At 42.9% G+C, this 22151-nt stretch overlaps 1 protein-coding gene across 7 annotated transcripts in view; it reads left to right on the top strand.

Annotated features, from left to right (window-relative positions):
• BMPER (BMP binding endothelial regulator) overlaps positions 1–22151 on the top strand; it is a 347002-nt gene that overhangs the window by 315288 nt on the left and 9563 nt on the right. For 6 of the 7 annotated variants that reach the window (XM_045062867.1, XM_045062866.1, XM_013061473.2 and 3 more), the window contains one exon: positions 19616–19746. The exons of the other annotated variant lie outside the window; for it this stretch is intronic. In XM_045062867.1, coding sequence (XP_044918802.1) covers positions 19616–19746 — 131 coding nt within the window. The remainder of the gene's footprint in view (positions 1–19615; positions 19747–22151) is intronic. 7 annotated transcript variants of the gene reach the window in all.

Below are 22151 nucleotides of genomic sequence, written 5' to 3' on the forward strand. Positions count from 1 at the left end.
GTTCAGCTGGACCCTTAGCTTCCTAGTGAATTTGCCTGCACAGGGAAGCCAGTCAGGGCAAAGCCAGAGAAATGCTTTCATTGGAGGGAAACTCTTGCTAACCAGAAATCTCAGGCAGCCCTGTTATTGGACCTTAATTCTTTCCTTTCTCTGATCATTTTGGTTTTGTGACTTTCAGTTGAAAGACAATTGTGAGTACAGAGCTTTGAGGGAGAAGACTACAGTTCTTTCTTTGGAATTTCTAATAATGACCCAGAGTGTTCATTTTTCTCTGAGGTTATGATATGTACACAGGGATGATTTTCATCAAAAGTCTGAAATAACATTTGCCTCTGCAATTACCTGATTTTTGTGTAAAGGTTCATGGGCAAATATAACATTCTCAGAGTGCACAGAAACTCTTCCAATTAGGATTTATCGTGCATTCTTTAATATCATATTCTTTCTTTCTAGAATACTACATAGAAGGAAAAAAATTATAAGAGCTCAATGCCAACCACTATTTCTAAGATTAAGTAAAAATTATTTTAGTGAAATCTTAGGGGAAGCAGGATTATATTTTGGCCCCCCAACTTTATTTAAACAATAAAGATGGAGGAAAATCAACAGACTATAATGTGCTTTTAACGCTTTTGAGGTTGGAAAAGCTATTTAGCTTGTAGAAGATTGTAAAACTCTGTGTCTTAGTTTCCCTATTTTAGAAAAGGGAGTTTTCTGACTATGATGGAGGATTCCTATGGAGAATTAGGGGGTAGTGGGATCTGTAAACCCTAAGAATAGGGCCTTCTTAGTGATGTCTGATTGCACTAATTATCTAGACCATGAACAAAGATCTAGCTAGTGATGAGGATCTGACCCTCCGCTTCTCCATTAGAGCTGCATAGGAGAGTTACCTGAGGGTTTTCGGGTACCCTGGCCACACCCAGGCCAATTAAGTCTGACTCTCTGTAGCCTAAAGCCCATGGCATCACTGTTGCTTAATGCTCCCTGGTAATTCTAAGGTGCAGTCAGGTTTGAAAACCAGTGGTCCAGAGGTCTGGATCCTCTTCTGCTTCTAAATTTCATTCTGGGGTGCCTGGGTGGCTCAGTGGGTTAAGCCTCTGCCTTCGGCTCAGGTCATGATCTCGGGGTCCTGGGATCGAACCCTGCATTGGGCTCTCTGCTCAGCATAGATCCTGCTTCCCCTGCCCCCCACCTGCCTTTCTGCCTACTTGTGATCTCTCTCTCTCTGTCAAATGAATAATAAATAAAATCTTTACAAATTTCTTTTTGGATTATTCCTCCTGGATTATGATTCTGGCTCCTCTGAGTTTGCTCAGTCTGAGCCAAATTCACTGTTGAGTTTTGCATCTGCCATTTTCTGCAGTTCTAATGTTCTTCTCCACTCATTAAACACTTTGAGTCTCCTCTGGCTATTCTTTCATTCAAAGGCATAATTTCTTCATAATTTCCAGCTAATAAAGTTCCAGATTGGATTTTTATTTTTGTGTCTACTTTAAGAAATATGTGAAGGCTTCTTGTGGGTTAGAATTATATCTTTTAATGCATTCTCTTTCCTAAGAGGGTGCTGAATTTTAATATATGTTCTCATCTATTATCCATGGTTCCAAGTCTCTCATTTAGTTCCTGCCCCATAAAAGGTACTCAGCAAATATTTGTTGAATGTACATGTCACTCTTTCTTCTCTCTTCTTTAACTCTTATGCTATGCTCAAATAGTCAATCAGTTTCTGAATCACACTGATGGAAGCTCTTAAGTATATCTAAAATCCATTTTCTTGGTTGCGTTAGCAACCATCGTTGCCTTGGTGTAAACCATCATTGTCTATTTGTGCCAGTTTCTCTCCTTCCTCCCTCAGATGTATCCCTCTCCCACAATGAACACGAACCTTGCCTCTGCACCCCAGCTTCCACTGGGAAGCCAAAGAGATTTAAAACAATTTTTAAAAATTTATTATTTTGATTTTTATCACATGAATGCTTACATAAGGAGAATTTTTTAATATAAAGGTAAAGTCTACTATATTATCCCAAGAAATGTCTTTTTATTTATACAAGTACATTTTGTTGTTTGCTTTATAGAGTTTGCATTTTCTAAGTCTTCTCTCTCTCACATTGACTGGTTGGTATTGTGAATTGGGTCTTTTTGTGATTACAGTTCCTATGCAGCTATTGCTGGCATTTGTAAAGCTGTTTTTAGAACTTCTCTTTTTTCTGAAGTTTCTTAATTATACAGTCATATAATTCGCAAGCAAAGTATAATTTTGCTCTTTCTAAAATCTATGTCTATTATTTGTCTTCATGCATAATTTTATTTTTTAAGATTTTTTAAATTTTTAAATAATCTCTACAACCAATGTGGGACTCGAACTTATAACCCAGAGATCAAAAGTCACATGCTCTACTGAATGAGCCAGCCACGGACCTCATTCTTGTGTAATTTTAGTGGATATAACTTTTGAATGCTGTTACTTAATAATGGTAATGAAGGACAGCTTTTGCTTTTGAATTTACTGACATGCCTCTAGGGTTTCATCACAAAGAGTAATTCTGATTTCTTATATTGAGATAGACACCACTCATTGCATTAAAGAAACATCCTTTTGTTTCAGTTTTACCATGTTTCTAAAGTATTAAAAACCTGGGATAAATGTTTAACTTATTATGTATTGTATTGCATCTGTCAACATGATTGCATAGTTATTCTTGTTTCATCAATTAATGTGAAAAATTATATTATTAAATATCTTGAGCTCAAACCAACCTTGCATTTCTAAAACAAATGCTCCTTGGTCTAATATGTTATTCTTTTAAGGTACTGTTGGAGCCTGTCTAATTATACAGTATTTTGGGGCCTTATTTTTCTAAATAGCTGGTCTTTAGTTCTACTGATTATGCCCTCTTTGTTGTATTTTGATAAGATGAAGGTCCTTCCCTTGCATATATGCAACACCTCATGCCATATAAAATTAATTGTAATTCCCTAAGTTGCTAGGGCTATTTTAGGGCTTAATGGCTTTATATTTGCTATTCTCCCTACTATCCTTCCTTCCCGTTTGCCTTTCAAACTCATGCAAGACTGAGCTCATTGGCCATTATTGGTCCCCCCCCCCTTGATGAAGTTTCCTCAGATATACTGCCCACATTCTTTTTGTTTTGTTTTTGTTTTGTTTTGTTTTGCTTTAGAGAGAGAAAGAGCATGAGCAAGGGGAGGGGCAGACGGAGAGAGAGAGGGGGAGAGAGAGAAAGAGAGAGAAGCAGATTCCTCTTTGAGCATAGAGCCGGACACAGGGTTCAATCCCACAACTCTGGCATTGTGACCTGAGCTGAAATCAAGAGTTGGATGCTCAACTGACCGAGCCACCCAGGTGCCCTGCTGCCCACATTCTTAACTCCACTGATCATTCTCTCTTCTGCTATCTCTCTGTACTTTCGTCATCTTTCTGTTATAATACTATAAATACATACATACACACATACACACGCACACACTATATATATACACACACACACATATATATGCACACACACTCTATATAATATTATATGCACTATAATCAAATTATTTTTATATCTGTTTCTCTCACTCTATTTTATATCTTTGATGGTGGAGATTTTGACTTCCCATCTATGGATCAGCACAATGTTCTCAGCACAATGCCTCTGTGTAGTAGGTGCTTAGTAAATGCTATTTAGAGGAATGAGTGACTGAGGGAACTCATCCTTTCATTCTTCTCACCTTATTGCAAGGCTTCCTGGAAAGTAATGTAGGTTGCTCTCAGTATGTCATGGAAAAATCAGCACATACAGTCTTGGTTGTGTTTCTTTAAAATGGTCTGTCTGTGGTTCTCCGCAGGATCAGACATCATGTATTTAAATATTTAAGCTGCTGTGTTACTTTAATGTGGCATTCCTGGTGGCAGGCCATTCTATTTAGACCTAATGGAAGACAGGATGGTGGAGACAAGACTAGTCATTGTTTCGTTGTTCTTTCATAAAAGTATGTCCAGTTAAGGGGAATGGGATCCTTTTTCATTCATTTCATTCATATTTACTGAGCACCTTCTACATGCTAGCGACTGGGCTGGTGATTCAGCAGGAAATTCGACAGACAAGGTCTTTCAGCAAAGCTTACATCCTCGCTGGGGAATGTGACCCAAACGAAAGCAATAATCAGCTAAATAGATTGGAGAGAGGGTGATGGAGTGGAGGTAGGGGATTGTTGTGGATGCTTGTGGTCAGAGAAGGAATGTCTGAGGAGCTAATAATTGCCCTGAAAGTTAAGAAGGTGTCAGCTGCTGCTCCAGGAAACCAGAAGGTTGTTTCAGCCAAAGGCAGCAGTGAGCTCGCTATTTTTAAGGAATGGTGGGCAGTCTGGTCTGCTTGGAAGGTAGTGAGCTGAGGCTGGTAAATAGAGTTGAAAATGTAAAGCTGGAAGGGTTTAGATCGTCAGGGGCATATGGACCATAATTAGGATTTATGAAGATTATATTTTTAATGTGATGAGGCATCTTTGGAGACTTTTGATTAGAGGAATGACATGATTTATTTTATATTTTTAAAAGATCATTTGGCTGCTATGTGAAGAATGAGGAGTTCATGTTCCCCTAAGTATTATTATAAGAAGTGTTTGCACAAAAATACTTGACTTGCTGCTGTGACCGGAAGAAAGCATATGATGATATCTGTGCTATCGCTGGGAAGATAGGGGTGAGAAATTACCATTTTTCACTGCTGAGTCATGGTAAAATCTTTTTTGACCACTCATTTAACCCCCTTTCCTCCTATCTTCTTCCCCAGTGCATGACTTTCAGTCACTGTGTTTATATGAGCTACCGCTTTTCCCACCTTCTCATTTTCTTATTCCAATGCCTTACCAACCTCATAGCATTACTGATGGTCCCAATATTAATCAGTCATGTTGCTAGATTTTTCTACAACCTACAGAGAAATAAAGAGTAGTTTATAGGGTTTTTTTTTTAAGCCAAATTGTATCCTATGATTGACTGAACAGCATTATTATGAGCCATTATAAAACAGTAGACAGCCCAGAGGTACTTGCAAAGGTGGCAATGGAACAAAGCAACCTTTAAATTGATTTAACAAAACACTTAGTTACTATTTCATGGTAGGCAAAACAATAATAAATCTTAAAGGAGGAATCTTCCTAGGACATTATGAAAAATAAAACTAGCATAAACTCATTGGTTGCTGTCAGCACTCATTTTTATGGTGTTTACATGAACATTGGTAACAAAGAATGAGATAATTTATTTGTGACTTTTGGCTGACGTTAGAACACATCAGTAGGGATCCTCAAGTCTGCCTGTAGCCATGGTGTTGGTTAACTTTGTCTCACAAAAATGAAATTGCATTTTGTTTACTGAAAAATAAGGAATCCTCTTGGTCGGACGCGTGTCTGCCCTCTCCATGCCTGTTCCACATTGTTAACCGGGGCCAGTGGTGGGCTGGGGCTGGCTTCTGGTGCCTCTCTCGAGAGGGTTGTTAGAATCTCTTCCCAGCACCATGCTTTGTGATCTGGGATTCATGTTGGTACCCTGCAAGCAGCCACAGTGGGAGAATTTATAACCTGGAAACTGGCACAGGGTACAGATCTGGGGTTCTATTCTCCCCAACTTCCCAGGAGCTGGTTGCTAAACATTTACCATCCCTTCTGGTAACAGTTTCTGCTGGCTGTTCCAGCAGAAACTCAGAGTGTTGGATTGCAAGCTCCTTGTCTCTCTTTCCACTCCTCCTTGCTGTCAGCCTACTTCTCCTGCATTCCTTATTTGTTGACAGACTTTAAACCCAGGCTCAAATCTCCAGAGGCATCTGTGACCCTTCCTTTTCCCTTTTGCCCTGACATGACATCCTTTTCCAAATCCTATAGATTATCCCTTCTCCTATCTCATGTGCTTTATGTCTCCTCTCTGTTTCTGCTGACAGCCTCTCCCCTCCCATCCCCCATCAATAAATCCCTAGTCGTGTCTTTCTTTTTTTTTTTTTCCTCTTGTAACCCCTGGTTGGATCATCCTCAATAGATGCCTAACTCCCCCCAACCCCGTTTAATCCTCTATCTCCACTTTCTCCGGCCTATCTCACATATGATTATCAGCTCACCTTCCTGAGCTGATGTTTTCTGTTTTCTGTTTTATCCCTTTTCTGCTCAAATCTGTCAATGACTCCTCTGATCTCCAAATAAGGCTCGTGCTTCATAGCTTGGCATACAAGGCCATCCATGATCTGAGCACAACCTACCTTTCTAATGATTTCCTAAGACTTTTGTTCCTTCTCTTGATGCTCAGGAATTTTCAAATGGCACACGTGGCTTTTCAAACAAAAGTATTTCTAAAATACAAGTTTTCTGGAAAGCCCGTCCTTCCTCGTTGTCTGGGTAAAACCAGCTCTTTCTTTTAAGATGTAACTCGAATGAAACCTCCTCCTTGGAATCTTTTCTAACTTCTCACTCTCTCCCCTCCTTGCCAGCACACACTCTCTCCTGTACTCCCCTGGTAATACTGAACTGCTTTTTATAGCACTCATCGATTTCCTCCTTTTATTACAATTTATTTTAGCACATTGTGTAGCTGGAGTAGAAAGCCCATCTTTTTCATCTTTGGCCCTACTGTGGGGGTGAACACTGTGCCCTACTCAGCAGAGATTTGTTGAAAGAATAAATAAAAGGGAAAGAAGGTTTATACTTAACTTGAATGCCCTTTAGCTGCTAGGTGTAAAGAAAATAAAAGCATAGGAAGTACAAAATGGTATAATAGCCATATTTCTGGAAGTTCCCCAAAAGTTAACTTCTAAGTGGAATGTTTTTTTTTTTAACTTTTTGTAATGCATTTGAAGGGGATATCATATGGAAGCTGGAAAAGAATAGAATAATTCCACAGTGGAACAGAAGGTAGAATCTGAGCAAATGGGTTGAAGCTACGGAATGCATTTTCATTTAATATGTAAGAAAACTTCCTGAGAGGTAGAAGACTTAATTGTTTATCACAGGAATGATATTCCTAAAAAGCTACTGAGCTGTTGTCACAGACATGATGCAGATGCATGACCATCTGCCAGGGAGGTTATAAAAGGAATTCCTGCAGTAAGTAGATGTTCATTAAGGTCTTTTAAGACTCTTGAGTGTATGAATTGGTGACTGTTTATGAGTCACCCAGCCTATTGGTAGGGTTTTTGAGCACTCACTGTCCTAAACCAAGATAGACTGCCACAGTGATGGTTTACTATTCAGACAGGAGGCATAAAATATTTAGGAAGAAAGCATCTAGAAAATCTCCTCTACCCGCCCCCCCCCAAAAAAAAACGGTTTCTAAATTTTGGGTCCTCTGATGGGGAAAATTGTTCCACCACTAATTTTAGATCATAAAATTAAGGTTTAAGAAACCTGCCATATTGTTTTTTTTCTCCTTAGGAGCCAAGGACCAATTTCTTCAGCACTAAATTTCTGCCTGATTAAAACTTTGGCTTAGTCGTATTTTATTTCATTTGCTATGGGTCTCAAAGGTCATAGACTTAGAGAGAGTGGACCTCTTATTCTGCAATGGTGGGAACCCTGTCCCTCATGTGTGGTTCTTTCTCACCTGGAAATACCATTTGCAAATTTCACTTCATTCTACCCCCTTCTTTGCTAGGTGTTTGCACTGGGTCATTGATCTTCACCCAGCTGCTGATTTAGAACATAGTCTTGATTTTTCCGCCTTACCCCACTCTGCTGTGTATAAGCAAGAGCGTGTGTGTGTGTGTGTGTGTGTGTGTGTGTTTTCTTCCAGGAATTTTTTTCAGGGTCTCCTACATTTTTGACCCCATCTTTACCTATTTTTCTCCAGACATTGGTCTCCCAGTTACCTAACCCCTTCATCTCTTTAATTTCAACATCTTCTCTTGGACTTCTTTTTCCTTGGTGCCAAACATATCCATGTCTCTTTGATCCTACCACATGTGCATTCATGCACACACAAGTGCTCCACATGTCCCTGCCTCCTGCCATTCCATTTCTCTCCTCTTCACTGCCAACCTGCTGGAAGAATGGCCTTCACTCAATGTCTCACACATTTCCCACCTTCCATACCTTTGTCCCCACCCCATGAAACTATTCCTACCAAGGCCTTCACTGACTCCTGCTAGCCTAACCCAGTGGCCTGTTTCTAGTTCTTACTCCCCTAGGCCATTGATTGTACTTAAAACCATGGGATGCTCACTCTTCCTTGAAACTTTTTCAGGTCGTTGAACTCTCTGATTCTCATTGTCACCTTAGAATTTACTTTATCCGAACTTGACTTTATAAATACCTATAAATGATTCATTCAGATAAATGGTTTTGAGCATCTCCTCTTGACCAAGGCTGGCAAAATATACTGAACAAAACTTGCCCCTCTGGAGCGTAGGGATTTGAATGGAGTGGGGATCAATCAGATAAGAACAGAGCTGCAGGCTGTGACGAGGGCTACTCAGGAGTACCATGAGAATGTCAAGTAGCAACCTTGTCTAGCTTGGGGATTTCATAAGCCCCCCTGAGAAAGCTTTTGGTCTTCTCCTTCTAACCTGGAGAAGGGAGAAGAAGGAACAGCATGTGTCGTATTAGATACTGTGTTGCAGAGCAGAGAACATGGACCCAGCTTTGTCACTTATTACCTGCATCATATTCAAAAACAAAAACAAAAAAACCTGCTTGACTTCCTTGGGTCTTAGTTCTCTCTTCTGTTAAAATTTTTGCAGTAAAAAATACATGTATTTACATATGCAACACAGCCGGCATATTATATAGTAGGTACTGAGGGAATGTTGCCTTACCCACTTCTTCCACTATTGGGGGTTATGAGTGTTCTGGTGCCTTCAAAGCAATATTCTCAGTTGCTTCTAGGAAAGAGGCCCCACATCCCACCTCTCTGGAGCTTATATGAGGGTGCTATCATTTGAGCAGAGGATGGGAAGCTGCAGGGTGGTTGGCCCATGCTGTTTATAGTTTGAGTTTGGGGAATGTCTGGTCCCTGCATGTGCCATCACCCACTGATGGGAATGGGTGGGCTCCTCAGGAAAGATACTTCTCTTAGGTCTAGGGACTGAGTTTTCCCTGTACAGTCAAGCAGACCAGAGTACAGAGTGCTAAAATCCCATCCTGGTGCGGCGACTGGATGTGGATACTGGTTTATTGTGGAACCAAAGGCACGGCAGATGCTTGATGAAAGGCACCCAGCATCTGAAAAAGTTCGTCCCAGCACTGCATCCTCTGGGGGCATGGCCACCGCTGCCGCCCTTTTATTAATGCACGTAGTGGACTTGGCAGCCCTCCACTGCCTAATGTGAACAAGGCCTCTGGAAGGATCGGCCCCTTTGAAGCAGCTGGGCTGGTGGTGGCTGCCACGTATGGCCAGGGTGTGGCCTCCAGATGCTGGATGCCTTCACTTTGACAGATTTTCCTCACTGCCCCTCGTGACCGCACACTGCCAGTGCCTGCCTCTCAGCCGGCAGCTGTGGTCTAGAGCTGAACACGTGTCCTGGCATGCTGGGCCACAATTGGCAAGATTCCACAGAGGACTGCTGGGGCTGGGAGTCCCCTCTCGAATGAGAGAAGGTAGCAAATGCCAATTGCCCGTACCCCTCTCACATTGAGTTTCGGTGGGACAAAGAGAGGAGACCCTGCTTGCTGCCTGGCGTCTCCCTCATAGCATTCATGCCCCTGTATAGATCAATTTCTCTCTCCTCCTTAACAATTGGACCGTCTGTTTTCTCACTTACTTTTCCTGAGAACCCCATGAGAGATGACACATGGAAAGGGGAAAGACTGTACCCAGATAGGCTGTTGCTTTTGGCCTCACCTCACTGCCTCTCCAGTCTCCCTGATGGCTTATCCTGTGAGAGAGCTTTCCTCTCCCCCAGAGCACCCTGCTCATCTCCGGGCACCTCCCGAGTGCAGTCCCCCACTTGCCAGAGCCCCAGATGGAGCCTCCTTAGTTGGGCTGCCAGTGGCCTGCTGCCCTCCCTCGTCTTGCCCTGCCCTCCCCATGACACTGTGCAAGTCCCAAGATGGAGGCAGACTCCTCTTTGCTTCTGGATTCCCCGCTGAGCCCAACCTGTTGTTTTGCACACAGCAGGCACTCAATGAATGTTTGTCCCATTGAATGAAACAGTTGCGAAGGTGATGTATATCTATGTTGGGGATAGAAATATAATGAGGTGGGCTTGTAACAAAGAAGAGATATTGAAGATTTTCTCAGTAAAGATCTCCCTCTCATTTCTGGAAGGTCTTTCCAAGTGTGAATATCACCTAGTTTTTAGGGCTAACTAAGGGCTAGACAAGTCCATTTTTAGACATAGAGTCCGGAATGCTAGTACAGTAATGATACTGCCATTATACTAATTAGGAAGCAGGAACGTGACTGGCACCTTTGGCCTCTCATTATGTTACCACCTCAGACATGGTACATCCTCCTTAGGTGAAGGGTCTGGTAGTCTTTTGTACTTGCTATTCTTTGCAAAACAAAGTAGGTCAAGCTAGATACAGTGCATAGGTAAAATGAGATTTTACAAAAAACAAAAAAGCATAGGTTTTTTCCCACTGATGCTCCACCTCACCTGCCCTCCAGCGGGGAGTGCCTCAGATAATCTGCCCTCTGTGGCTCTGTGGCTGGTACCCAGGAGGCTCTTAGTTTACATGGGGATGTAGTCCACCAGCCAGCCTCACCGTTGTTTTACAGCGAACATGATGGTGCTGAATTGAAGATGTTTAAGAGAAAAGTGATTGATTTTCTGACGAGCAGCCATTTTTATGTTCTGCTTTATCAGCCAGCCTCCTGCTCCCACCCCCTACCCTCAAAAGTGGAGTAAGAAGCAAATGCTGGAATAAGAATGGAGGTTACTTGGCACTCTACCTCTCAGCCACTAGAGGGGGGTAGTGACCAGGCTTCCCCTTTCCCGGGCTGGCTTATGAGACATCTTTGCCTAAATTGAAATAATGAGTTATCCCTGGGAGAGTGACAATCCAGACAATGTTCGCTAATCATGGTCACCTTTTCCCCTCTGTGGAGCTGGTGTTTCATACTTAAGCAAAGATATTTCATTTTTCCCAAGAGGAGTATTTTCGAACCCTGTTAGTAGTTCTAGAGTCTCTGGATTTGGTCTCTTTGAAGTTGTAGTCCCTGGGCCTGGGGCAAATAGCAGGACAGTGCACACAGCTTCCCCAACCCTAAGGCACAAGAAAGCTTAATTATGAGCCTGGGGATTATAGTCTCCACATATGGTCTGATAGACGGCTTTATCAAGGGACAAAATATTTTAGGCTCCAGACCGTGTGTGACGGTTGTTTGGTCTCTGCTCAGAGCAAGTGCTAAGGAGTCCTGTTAAAATTGGCATCTATGGAAAACTGTAAACATTGCTATCTTTAGAGGAGGTCTCTGTGCCTCCTGTGTTATTCCACAAAACAATCTCTATCTTTAGAAGGGTGTCTAAGGCTGAGGGCCATTTCTGGAACTCCCATGCCATGCTAGCTTCTGCCACGCAGGCAATGCCATTTGCCCCCTGGGGAATTTAACCTGGGAGAGTGAAAGCAATCAGTATCGTTCAGTGTCTGGAGAGAGCACATTAGCTTAAAGTATAGAGTCCCTAGGTTTTAAGTTGGAACTCTGTCCATGTTAGTAGGCAAATGTATACACGATAAGACCAGAGTGCAGGTGATCCAAAAAAGGATCGTTGTGAATAATTCTCAAAATGGTTGGTAGGTTTTTCCCGGTGACTTCGATAGTTGTGTTTTTAATTCCTGTCAAGGCAGAAAGAGAGCAGCTACAGAGGGAAGGACACTAGACATCAGAAGCTGAAGAACACACAAAACTGATGGGGGAGCTGGGGCATATCACTGAGGCATCATCACAGGCATGGGCTCACTGACTGATTCTGGGTGGCTCTCCATGTCACCCCTGTGAGTTCAGGTTGGAGATGATGAGGACTTGGATCCCTAGGAGAAAGAAATGTCTTCACATCAGGACCTGCCAGGCTGCTGTGTGAGGAAATGGGCCCTTAGTGAACAGGTTCTGTGACTGTTTGTCAAAGGAATCTTTGTTTTGTCTTGTTTTTTAATTAATATTGGAGATTGAACCACATGACCATCAAATCTGAGATATGGTGATTTGGAAACTTAAAACTTCTCCTTTTGCCTGAAATTTCCTTTTCCTCATTCTGGAATGAAGCAAAATTCCACACATGCTTCGAGATCCAGCTCCTGTGTCTTTCCTACTGTGTGAAGCCTTCTGTACTTAGTCCTCAGTATCCCATTTGCACAAACTTCCTGCCCATAACAGCTTTTGCTATGTCATTTGGAGTTTGAAGGTGTGTCTGTCTCTGTTGATGGCTGTGCCTCCCTCCATACCACAAACAAAAAGGGCTCAATGAATTCATTCTTCCCACTTAAGAGTGGGCTAAGTCTAATGTGTGTATGTCTGTGGGGATGGGGATCTGATGAGGCTGGGTTGCAGATAGGTTTAGTATCCACAACCAGAGAAGCAGCTAGACTCCCAGGTTGTCCTGCCCCATCTCCTTAGATTGAGTTTGTGAGATAAATAAGCTCATGCAGAGACACCTGGCCTGGTGGTACTGTCCTGGAAACCTAGGCAACTGTGGAGCCAACATTTTAGACGATATTTGACATCAGATATTCTCACCAATCTTTAAGCCACCGTGGTGCCAAACTATAGCTGGCTCAGGAAGGATCTGGAAGGAGCAGAGTGGACTCCCTGCTGGCTGGCTCTGCAAGTTTGCCCCACCCTTATTAATAACTCAGTAAAGGAACCTCATGTTTCCCATTATTGAATCTTTTGGCCTTGTTTTTTATGCCAGTAGGCTGGGCTTTTTTGTGAATTGGTGAGGGTGCCCTTATAGTATTGAGAAGAGCAGAGGTAGTCGCTACTGAGTTAGGGATGACGTTATTTTCTTCGGTATAGCATGACATGGCTATGCCTTCTTATGGCTACTACCTGTAGTTACTTCTATGCAGTTCGGGTTAGGGAGGTTGGGGCAGAATTTCAAGGATTAAAGTGTAAGTAAATTTATTAATAGTCTCTTGGTAGTTAAACACATTTCTATCCATCCAGCCAGGACTGTCTCCCGAATCTTCTCTACCCCACCCCCCCAACACACACATACACACAGATCTGCAGCCACTATAGTACAAGCCTGGGATGCTTTCACCTGATTCTGTGAACTTCCTTCCATGGAGCAAGGAAAGCCATACGAACCCAGTATGGTTTTCTAGTCAGCTTCTGGACTAAACAACATGTTACTGTTGCTCTCAGGAAAGCTGACTTCTAAACAGAGCAACACAGTCCGGCCAAAGACCCCACCTGATGGCAGAGGGGAAGGCCAGGCTCTGGCTCTGGCTCCCAGATGGAGCTGGCTACTGTCACTCCTGGCCTGCCCTTCTGTTCTCCCAGAAGCAGTGTGGAGAGTTCCCAGTGGTTAATACATCTGTCTTTCAAAACTCTGTTTGGGTAGCAAATGCATGAACACTTACCTCTCTCTGACAGGGCTAGCCTGCGTGCCAGAGAAAGCAGAGGGAAAACCACTCAGTATGCTGTTGCTAGGAAGCAGAGAGATGTTTGATGTTTTGATTTTAGCAGCATTTGGAGGCTTGTCTTTTTAATAACGCGAAGAGCTATAGGTTGTTCTTACAATATTGAATATATGCTTTTCTGAAAATGTGTTATTAAAGCAGACTACTCAGACCAGATCATTTATTCTGCCATTCATTAAATTAAAAAGAAAATCCCCTGGGATACCAGAGAGGGGTGCAAGAAGTTCAAAATGAAGATGAAATGTTCCTAAGGAAGCAGCTTAGCTCACAGGTTGCAGTGGTGGGCAGCCCAGGGGCAGAAGCCACATTAGGCACTAGCGGGAGGAGGAGGGGCAAAGAGAATTCACACTCCTAAGATATCAGGGTCCAACTGTGACTCCATGGAAGCTGGGCAAAGGTCATCAAGCCATTCTCATTCACTCTTTTGACGATTCACGGTATTTACTGAGCTGTGGGTTCAAGGCACTGTGCTTGGCCGGATGAATAAGATACAGCTCCCCTCTCTAACCCACAAAGAGGTAATTAGGATTCAGAGGGTCTGTGCCAGAATAAAGATGTAGAAGGGACAGGACGCAGTAGCAAGGGCTGACTTCTCCCAGGCCAGTCAGAAAGCATCATGGAGGAGTTTGAACTGACTCTTAAATGATAGACATCAGATTCTTTCAGTAGAAAAAGATGGGGAAGCACAGTCAAGACAAAAATGGCAAGGTGGAAGGAAGCCTGAGGATTAATGAGACATTCCCTATGACTGGGTAAAAGAATGTGCGTGGCTAAGAGAAAGGGATGATCTAGACCACTAGCAACTATGAATTTAAACTTTCTCTGGAAGTGCCCAGGAAGAGCCGGAGTGAGCCCGATCTTGATCTCACAACATCTGTAAGCCTCTCTCTCTGGGAGATCCTCTCTCTGGGGAGAAGGGGAATGGTTTCCCACCACAGATGGAGCTGCACACTTGGCACCACTATCCAGTAGAACTTTCTGCAGGGATACAACTTGTGTAAGTCAGCACTGCCCAGTATGATGGCCTCTTGCCACATGTGGCCACGGGACACCTGAAATGTGGCTCATGTGACTAAGGAACTGAATTTAACATTTTTCTTAATTGTAATGAATTTAAATTTCCATTTAAACAGTTCCACTGGCTTATGACTTCTTTCTAGAGCTTTGCAGGAGGCAGTGGTTGTAACCTAATGGTGGGGAGAAGCTGATGGGGGCTCCCCCGCAGCTAAATGGCAATAAGTTGGGTGGGTTCTGATTCCAGTATGGTGCTGCGTGCTGTGAGGAGAGGTCTTTGAAGTGTCTTCCTGAGACATGACACCCATACAGGAAGCCATTGCAGAAGGGAGCAGCTGGGGTGCAACAAAGGGCTGTGCTAGTGCACAGCACTAGCCTGGGAGGGCCCTGGGGTAGCTCCTGGCACCCTCTTTTTGTATTGCTACGGTGCTCAGCTGTGTGAGCCCCAAGGAGCAGGAATCCTGCCTGCACCTCTTGCCATCAGGAAAGGTGCCCGGAGCAGGGTGCGGAAATCAGAACGTCATTTCTAAATGCATTCACCAGCTCCTGTGTCAGAAGGCACACTTCAAAGGGCTCCTCAGGCAGCTGATGATTCTGTAGTACCAGTAGAGCTTTTCTGGAAAAGCCCGATTGTAACGCAGCCTATGTTTTCCCACTGGAGCAATGGACGCCTATGTTTCCTGCGTAGGAATTCAACATCGAACAGAACAAAATTGTGACAGAATCATGCCACCAAGGCAAAGAAACCAAAGCCATAAATCTTACCACTATAAGTGATAACGTTCTCCCCCATGTTCTATAAAATGAATATGAATGCGTGGTATCAGTGCATACTAAGGAAAGAACACCAATTTTCCATTACCGCATAACAATTCAACTCCACTGTCATAAATTAGATTTTTCTCATGCCGCACTATTAAGTGTGATCAACACAAATTGAACACTTGAATCACAATAGCTTTGCCCCTCCCTGAAATCTGGAGTGCATTTGAGGATGCTTTTACTTTTCCCTTCATAAGTTCTTTTTCTTAATAAATTCCTTCCAGCAGAAGCATGCCCAGTTATCCCATTATCCATTCCAACCATCTGGATGTCAAGTTCATGGCATCGCTTGACCAATGAGGTGGGAGTCTGAGGATGACCCCCAGTGAATAGAATCAAAGCCTGTGCAGGAGGCCTCAGATTCACAGATTGGAAAACTTGAGCTAGAGAAATATTTAATAACTAAGACCTACCCATGGATATTTTAATTTCCTCCCATTCTTTGTGCTTTATTTTCCTGTTCTAGTCCCTACATTCTGACTGAAATACTAATATGTCTCATGTTACTCTTTTTGTCGACTTAAAAATACACCGATTTTTATCTTTTTAGAAAAGTGATATGTGTTTATTGTAGAAAATGCAGATATGGAGAAACTAGGAAGAGCCACAATTCTACCACCTCGAGCTGACTGCTGTGAACATTTGGGCATATCTGTTGTCAGTTATTTTTGTCTTATGTGTGACCACGCAGTACTGAAACAGGTTTGCTCTTTTTCAATCAATCCTGCTGGAATGTTTCCTCATATTTTAAAAAACATCATTGCAGTGTCTGTAGGATATAAATGTCACCTAGATGTATTTAACTATTTCCCTGTTACAGGCAATCCGGTTTCTCCCCCTGCCCTCTTTTTCATTTCAAATAGCACTGTGGTGAAGTCTCCTGTATATATAGCCTTTGTCCACATCCACATGCATTACTATTTTCTTGGGTATGAAATGTCTCTGCCAGAGGAAGGAGCCTCCTTTGGGCTATTTATAAGTATTGCCAAATTGCTCCAGTAAAGATCTTCTAATGCGTTTGTTAATATGGCTGTTGAGATGAGAAAGACCTGAATCGCAGTCTTGGTTTTGCAGTTCCAGATCTGCGATCAGCCATGTGATCTTGCACAAGCTAAACCATCCTAGCTCCAGTTTCCCCAAGAGTTAAGTGGGCCAGGAGTAACAAGTGCCTCAGACCCCTTTGCTGTGTGGACTAGATGCGACAATCCCCGTACAAGCCGACGGTAGCAAAATGCCTGACGTAGGAGCTAAGAGTTGTACACTTGGCCAGCAAGAGCTGGGACCCTCTCTTTCTCCATTCTCTCATAAACCCTGGGTAGAGTTTGGTGTAAAAATCATCAACTTGACAAGTGAATAAAAAAGATATCTTGTAGTTTTAACTTCTGTGACAAAACACATTTCTCTAGCCTTTAAATATGTTTGAAATATTTCAAGCCAAGGGTGGCTTTGACAAACGTTTTTTCCTCCAGTGTTGTTCATCATGAGTGCCAAGTAATAGAATAAGCTCAACTCTTCCTTCGTTTTAAAGGGCAGATCTGCTGCTGGCTGTGTGTGTGCCCTGCGTGGCCTGTCATGGACGCAGAGGGTGGGCAATACGCGTGGTTATTAAATGTGGGCTTCCACACGAAATGTGAGCTCACCGCGTTTTCTCTCGACAGCTCAGTGAATTGGATTTAGCTGTCCCTAGTTCACTTGAAATCGCATAAATAGCTTCCTAAGACAACCAGTAGAAAGAAAGAGAAAAGAAGGAAAACATTCCCCAATAACCCTTGCACTTAAACCAATTAAATTCTGTTTACTTTCCACAGTTCTACAGAGTCGCATTAGATGTACTTTCAAACCAGAGGATGTGTTTCCTCGCGCAGAGACCACCACATTCTCACAGGAGAACCATCATTTCACCGGGCCCACTCGGTGGCACTCCATCCCCATCGCGTTGGTGGGACCCGTGCCCAAGGGAGTAATACTCCATAGGCCAGGGAGGTCCCCAGGGTGTGAAGCCAGGGTGGGATGAGAGGCTATAGCACTAATTCACCAAAACCTGGCTGGGGATTCAGAATTGAGTGGGACCGTGATGGGTGTAGGTTGGTCTGGAATGGAAATGAAAACAGCGAAGACAGTGGTATTGAGGAGGGTTCGTCCTCAGACCTTCAGAGGCCATTTTAAGAACAGGCTTTAGTTGGCTGTTCTCAGAAGCCTGGAGGCTCTGCATGAATTTGAAGACACAGCACTGTGTCTGGTATGTGTTTGCCAGTGAGCATGATTTCACCGGGTTTCTGTAATGCAAGTGGGAGGAGGTATTTAGAAATACAGTCTTGGGGCACCTGGATGGCATAGTCAGTTATGGGTCAGACTCTTGACTTGGGCTCAGGTCACGATCTCAGGGTCCTGAGATCAAGCTCCACACTGGGCTCAGTGTGGAGTCTGCTTGTCCCTCTCCCTCTGTTCCTCCACACCCTATTCTCCATCTCCCCCACTCATCTCTAAAATAAATAAAATCTTTAAAAAAAAAAAAAAGAAATACTATTCTTTATTATTACAGAGAGGAAAGGGATCCATTTTTCTGTTCTGTATCAGTCATCAGATAATTTTCTGTCTTAAGTATCAGTCATCAGATAATTTCTCACTTGATGACACGGAAGAGGCTCGTTAGGTTTCAGTACAATTGCTTCTTATCCCTGTTAGTTTCTGTTTCCAAGGCTGTGTTCTTGAGGGTTGGGCTATAATAATTGGGTACACGGTGAGTCTATTGATTCTTTAATATGGTTTCTGCATTTAATTTTTGTTCCGGGCAGGCAGTGCACCACCTTGACACAGAGCTAGCTGGCCACTCTCTGTGATCAGATATGTACACATGTCCCATGTGAGATCAGATGTGTACACACATCCCACAAGAGAAAGTGCTGGCATATTCACATTGGATTATCACATCCTCGGCACTTTTCAAGATCATCTGTGCTGTTTGTAATCTTGAGTATTATAATTATTTGTTTTTGCTTTCAGCCTTGAATTTGGTTCTATAAGGAAGAGGTTTTGCTGAACATGAGTATGGGGAAAAAAAGGGTAGTTTAATGTTCTTAATCTTGAGGGCCTCTTGCATAAATGTGAAGTCCAAACTGGGAGGGAGTGAACTTGCTGGAAGGTGAAGATGAAGAAGGTTCTCTGATTCTAGGGCATAATAGGAAGAGCCCCAGTCTAAGAGGAATTTGTTTAATTCATTCTTTTGCCACTTTTTAATGGGACTTGGGCCCATCTATTCATTTGTAAAATGGCCTTTTTATTTATAAAATATGGACTGTGTTTTGCCTATGTAGCACTCAGTGAAAGACTGAAGCAGAAGCATTTTGTAAATGATAATAGGACATCCCGATGTAAATTCATTACCGTGTCCTAGAGGTCAAGGTGCTTGAAAATTTGTTGGTTTACATTGAAGCCCGTTTCAGTTCCCCTGATGTCCTGGCCCATCATTTCCATATTTAAACTTAAGCTATGAAGCTCTTGGCTCAGTCTTCTTTATCTTTTAGTCTAATTAGGAGTCTGAATGTTTTGCTTTATTTGGAGTTTGTCACCCCACATTCTAAAGAATGAGGTTCAGTATTTCTTAAAAGACTAAGATTCTAAGCTACTGTAAAAATAAATCTTAATTGTATGTCTTCAGAAAGCCCTGGGATTTTTATACTTTCATCATGTTAGTCACTATTTTGGTTATATTGAATTAGAAACTATGTTTCCTATGTTAGAGCTATTCACAAAATGACAGCACTTTGAACGGTGACTGCAGCCTAGGAGCTGTGTTTCCAACATGGTAACCTCTAGGCATATTGATTATTTGCATCTAAGTGAATTAAAATAAAATCAAATAAAAAATTTGGTTCCTCACACACCTGGCTCAATAGCCAGGTACAGGTAGTAGAGACTGCTTCGGATAATGGAGATTGTAGAACATTTCCTATCATTACAGGAAGTTTTCTTGGAGAGTCCTGCTCTAGAAGAAAGGGAACCTACTATCACATTGTTCAGACATACCCCATAAGGCTTCATGCAGAACTTTTATGCCATTTTTAGATTTCCAACCTAAAATATCAACCTTTAATGGCCAATCAAGGTTTGACATCCACCTACCCACCCCTGTCTACAAGTCACATTTAAGGTATGTGATGACATTTGATATTTTTACATGTTCATTTCTTTCTGTTGGGTTCCTTAGGTCCTGCGTGACAGACATGTGTGAATGTCCAGTCCATAAAAACTGTTACTGTGAGTCATTCCTGGCATATACCCGGGCCTGTCAGAGAGAGGGCATCAGTGTCCACTGGGAGCCTCAGCAGAATTGTGCAGGTGAGAAATTCCTGGCATATCCATCCTTCGGAAGTTCACTACAGCTCCCAAAATAGCAATGGAAGAGACTTGCTGATGTGGGCCACATTTCCCCTTGGCTAAAGGGAAATTCCATCTAGAAATTCCAATAGTCCAACTAGATTGCAACTTGATAAAACACCAGGGCTTCCCACTAGGCAGGATAGAATGCACTTAAGAGAAATGCTTTGTGACAAGCACATTTGAACAATTTAAGGATTTCCACTGTTGCAAAATCCTCCCAACCTCAAGCTACCCCAGCTGTTTGTACTCAGCACATGGACAATCACAGCTGTGGCTTAGGTTATGTGTGGAACAAAGACGATTCATGATGATTACAGTCATGTAAGGTCTTCAGGATAAGTGTGATTTTTTTTGTTAAACCCTAGAAGAATGTTCTTTTGCCTGTGAGAGATAGATTTTTATATTCCTTGTTATAGCTCTTTGATCTCAGGCAGGTTAATTGGCTTATTTGAGATCTGTAAAATGGACTTCTTTGTTCATTCAAGAAATATTTCTTACCCAGTGGCTAAGTGCTGGGCATTGTGCTGAGCACAGCTGGTAATCGGTAACTCAAAGAGAAGAAGCCTTTGTCATTGAGGTGCCCACAGCCCAAAAAGAGAACCAGACAAAAATGGTAACTCTACAACAAATACTTGCCAAGTATGTTAACTGTGATGAAGGAAGCAAATAAGGAAGAGCCAAAGAAAGCAAATGGAGAGGGAGTGGGTGACTCCTTAGGTGGTGACAAGGGTAAGTTTCTCTGTGGCTGTGACATTTCAGCTGAGTCTGGAAGGATCGAAGGGAGTCAGGGCAAGCATTATATGCAGAAAAAACCATATTTTATTGCCACAAAGTAGGAACAAGATAGCATGCTTTTGTACTGGAAGGGAGCCAGTATGGCTCAAGCATGGTTTGCGAGGGGAGGAGGGTGGAGAAGAAGCGGCAGCTGCATCGGGCAGGGCTTTTCAGGTCTCTGGAAGGTGGGTAGCCTTTACTCTAAGAGGAGTGGGAGCCACTGCTGGGCTTTAAGCAAGCCTCGTTTTGCTTTCCACAGTTCACCCTGTGTTCGGGCTACTGTGGGGGGAATAGATGGGCTGGGGCAAGATTGAAAGCAGGTGACCAGGCAGGTGACTGTTGCCGTAGTGGTGGTGAATGGTGGTGGTTTGGATTAAGATGGAGGGAGTGTATGGGGAGAGAAGAAGAGAGATTCCCACTATAGCTTGGAATTTTACGATTGTATCTATTACACAGAGTGATAAGCATCCGTGATATATATATGAGACATCTGGAAGAGTGTCCAACTCATAGAAGCAGCTGATGCTATTCAGATTTAAAGATGAGATGACTGAATATTTGTCACTTACCTCAAGGGTTGGCAGACATTTTTCTGAAAAGGGCCAGATTTTGCCTGGAATGAAGAGCCTGGAGTTTGCCCTCATTCTAGGCTAATCCTAATGACCTTAGCTCTCATATTAGGAAGGATGGCAGTTGGTGGCACTGCTAACCCTAGAATGCCTGTATTGGTGGAATGCACAAGTGGTCATCTGGTTGGAGAATGGCCTTGAAGAATTGTGTTAAAGCTGTGTTTTCAGTGCACGGTCATCTTGTTTACTTTGACCAGTGGGTCTCAATCTGGCTGGACACTGGAGTCACTAGGGAGTTTAAAAAATAAACCAGAAACCTATGCCTCGGTCCCATGCCCAAATATCCTGCTTTAACTGGCCTTCTGTAGCTTTTAAAACTTCTCAGGTGAGGGGCATCTGGGTGCGCCAGCCGGTTAAGTGTCTGACTCTTGGTTTTGGCTCAGGTGGTGAGGTAACATCAGGGTCCTGGGATTGAGCCCCACATCAGGCTCTGTGCTTAGTGTGGAGTCTGCTTGAGATTCTCTTCTCCTTCTACTCTCCCTCCCCAATGTGCTCTCTTGTTCAGATTAACAAATAAAATCTTAAAACAAAAGTTTCTCAGGTCATTCTGACCTGCAGCCAAAGTTGAAACCACTGAGTTAATTTTTATGCCTATTTGGGTGCTTTGAGGGGAGAGGATGACAGGTATTTTGGGGTTACTAAAACTTCTCTAAGCTGCCGCTTGACAAAATCACTAGTCTGTGTCCTTGAAAAGCACCAAACCCTTTTACTTCTTTCTGGTTTTTCTTTTGGAATTTGCTCTCCTCTGCAAACCCAAGTCCAGTCTTTGTATCTGAGTTCACTTTCCACAGCAAGAGTACCTCTCTGTTGATGCCACCCTTCTCAAAGGAGTATTGATTGATAAAAATAACTTACATAATGCCAGCAGGCCAGGCCTAAGGACCCAGAAGGGATCCTGCAGGACCAACCAAGATGGTCCTTGGCTTCACACAGGATGGAAAGCAAACATGAGCCAGCCGG

The sequence above is a fragment of the Mustela putorius genome, unplaced genomic scaffold (assembly GCF_011764305.1).
Source record: "Mustela putorius furo isolate JIRA1106 unplaced genomic scaffold, ASM1176430v1.1 tig00003845_pilon_pilon_pilon, whole genome shotgun sequence".
In the NCBI taxonomy this organism is placed as follows: Eukaryota; Metazoa; Chordata; class Mammalia; order Carnivora; family Mustelidae; genus Mustela; species Mustela putorius.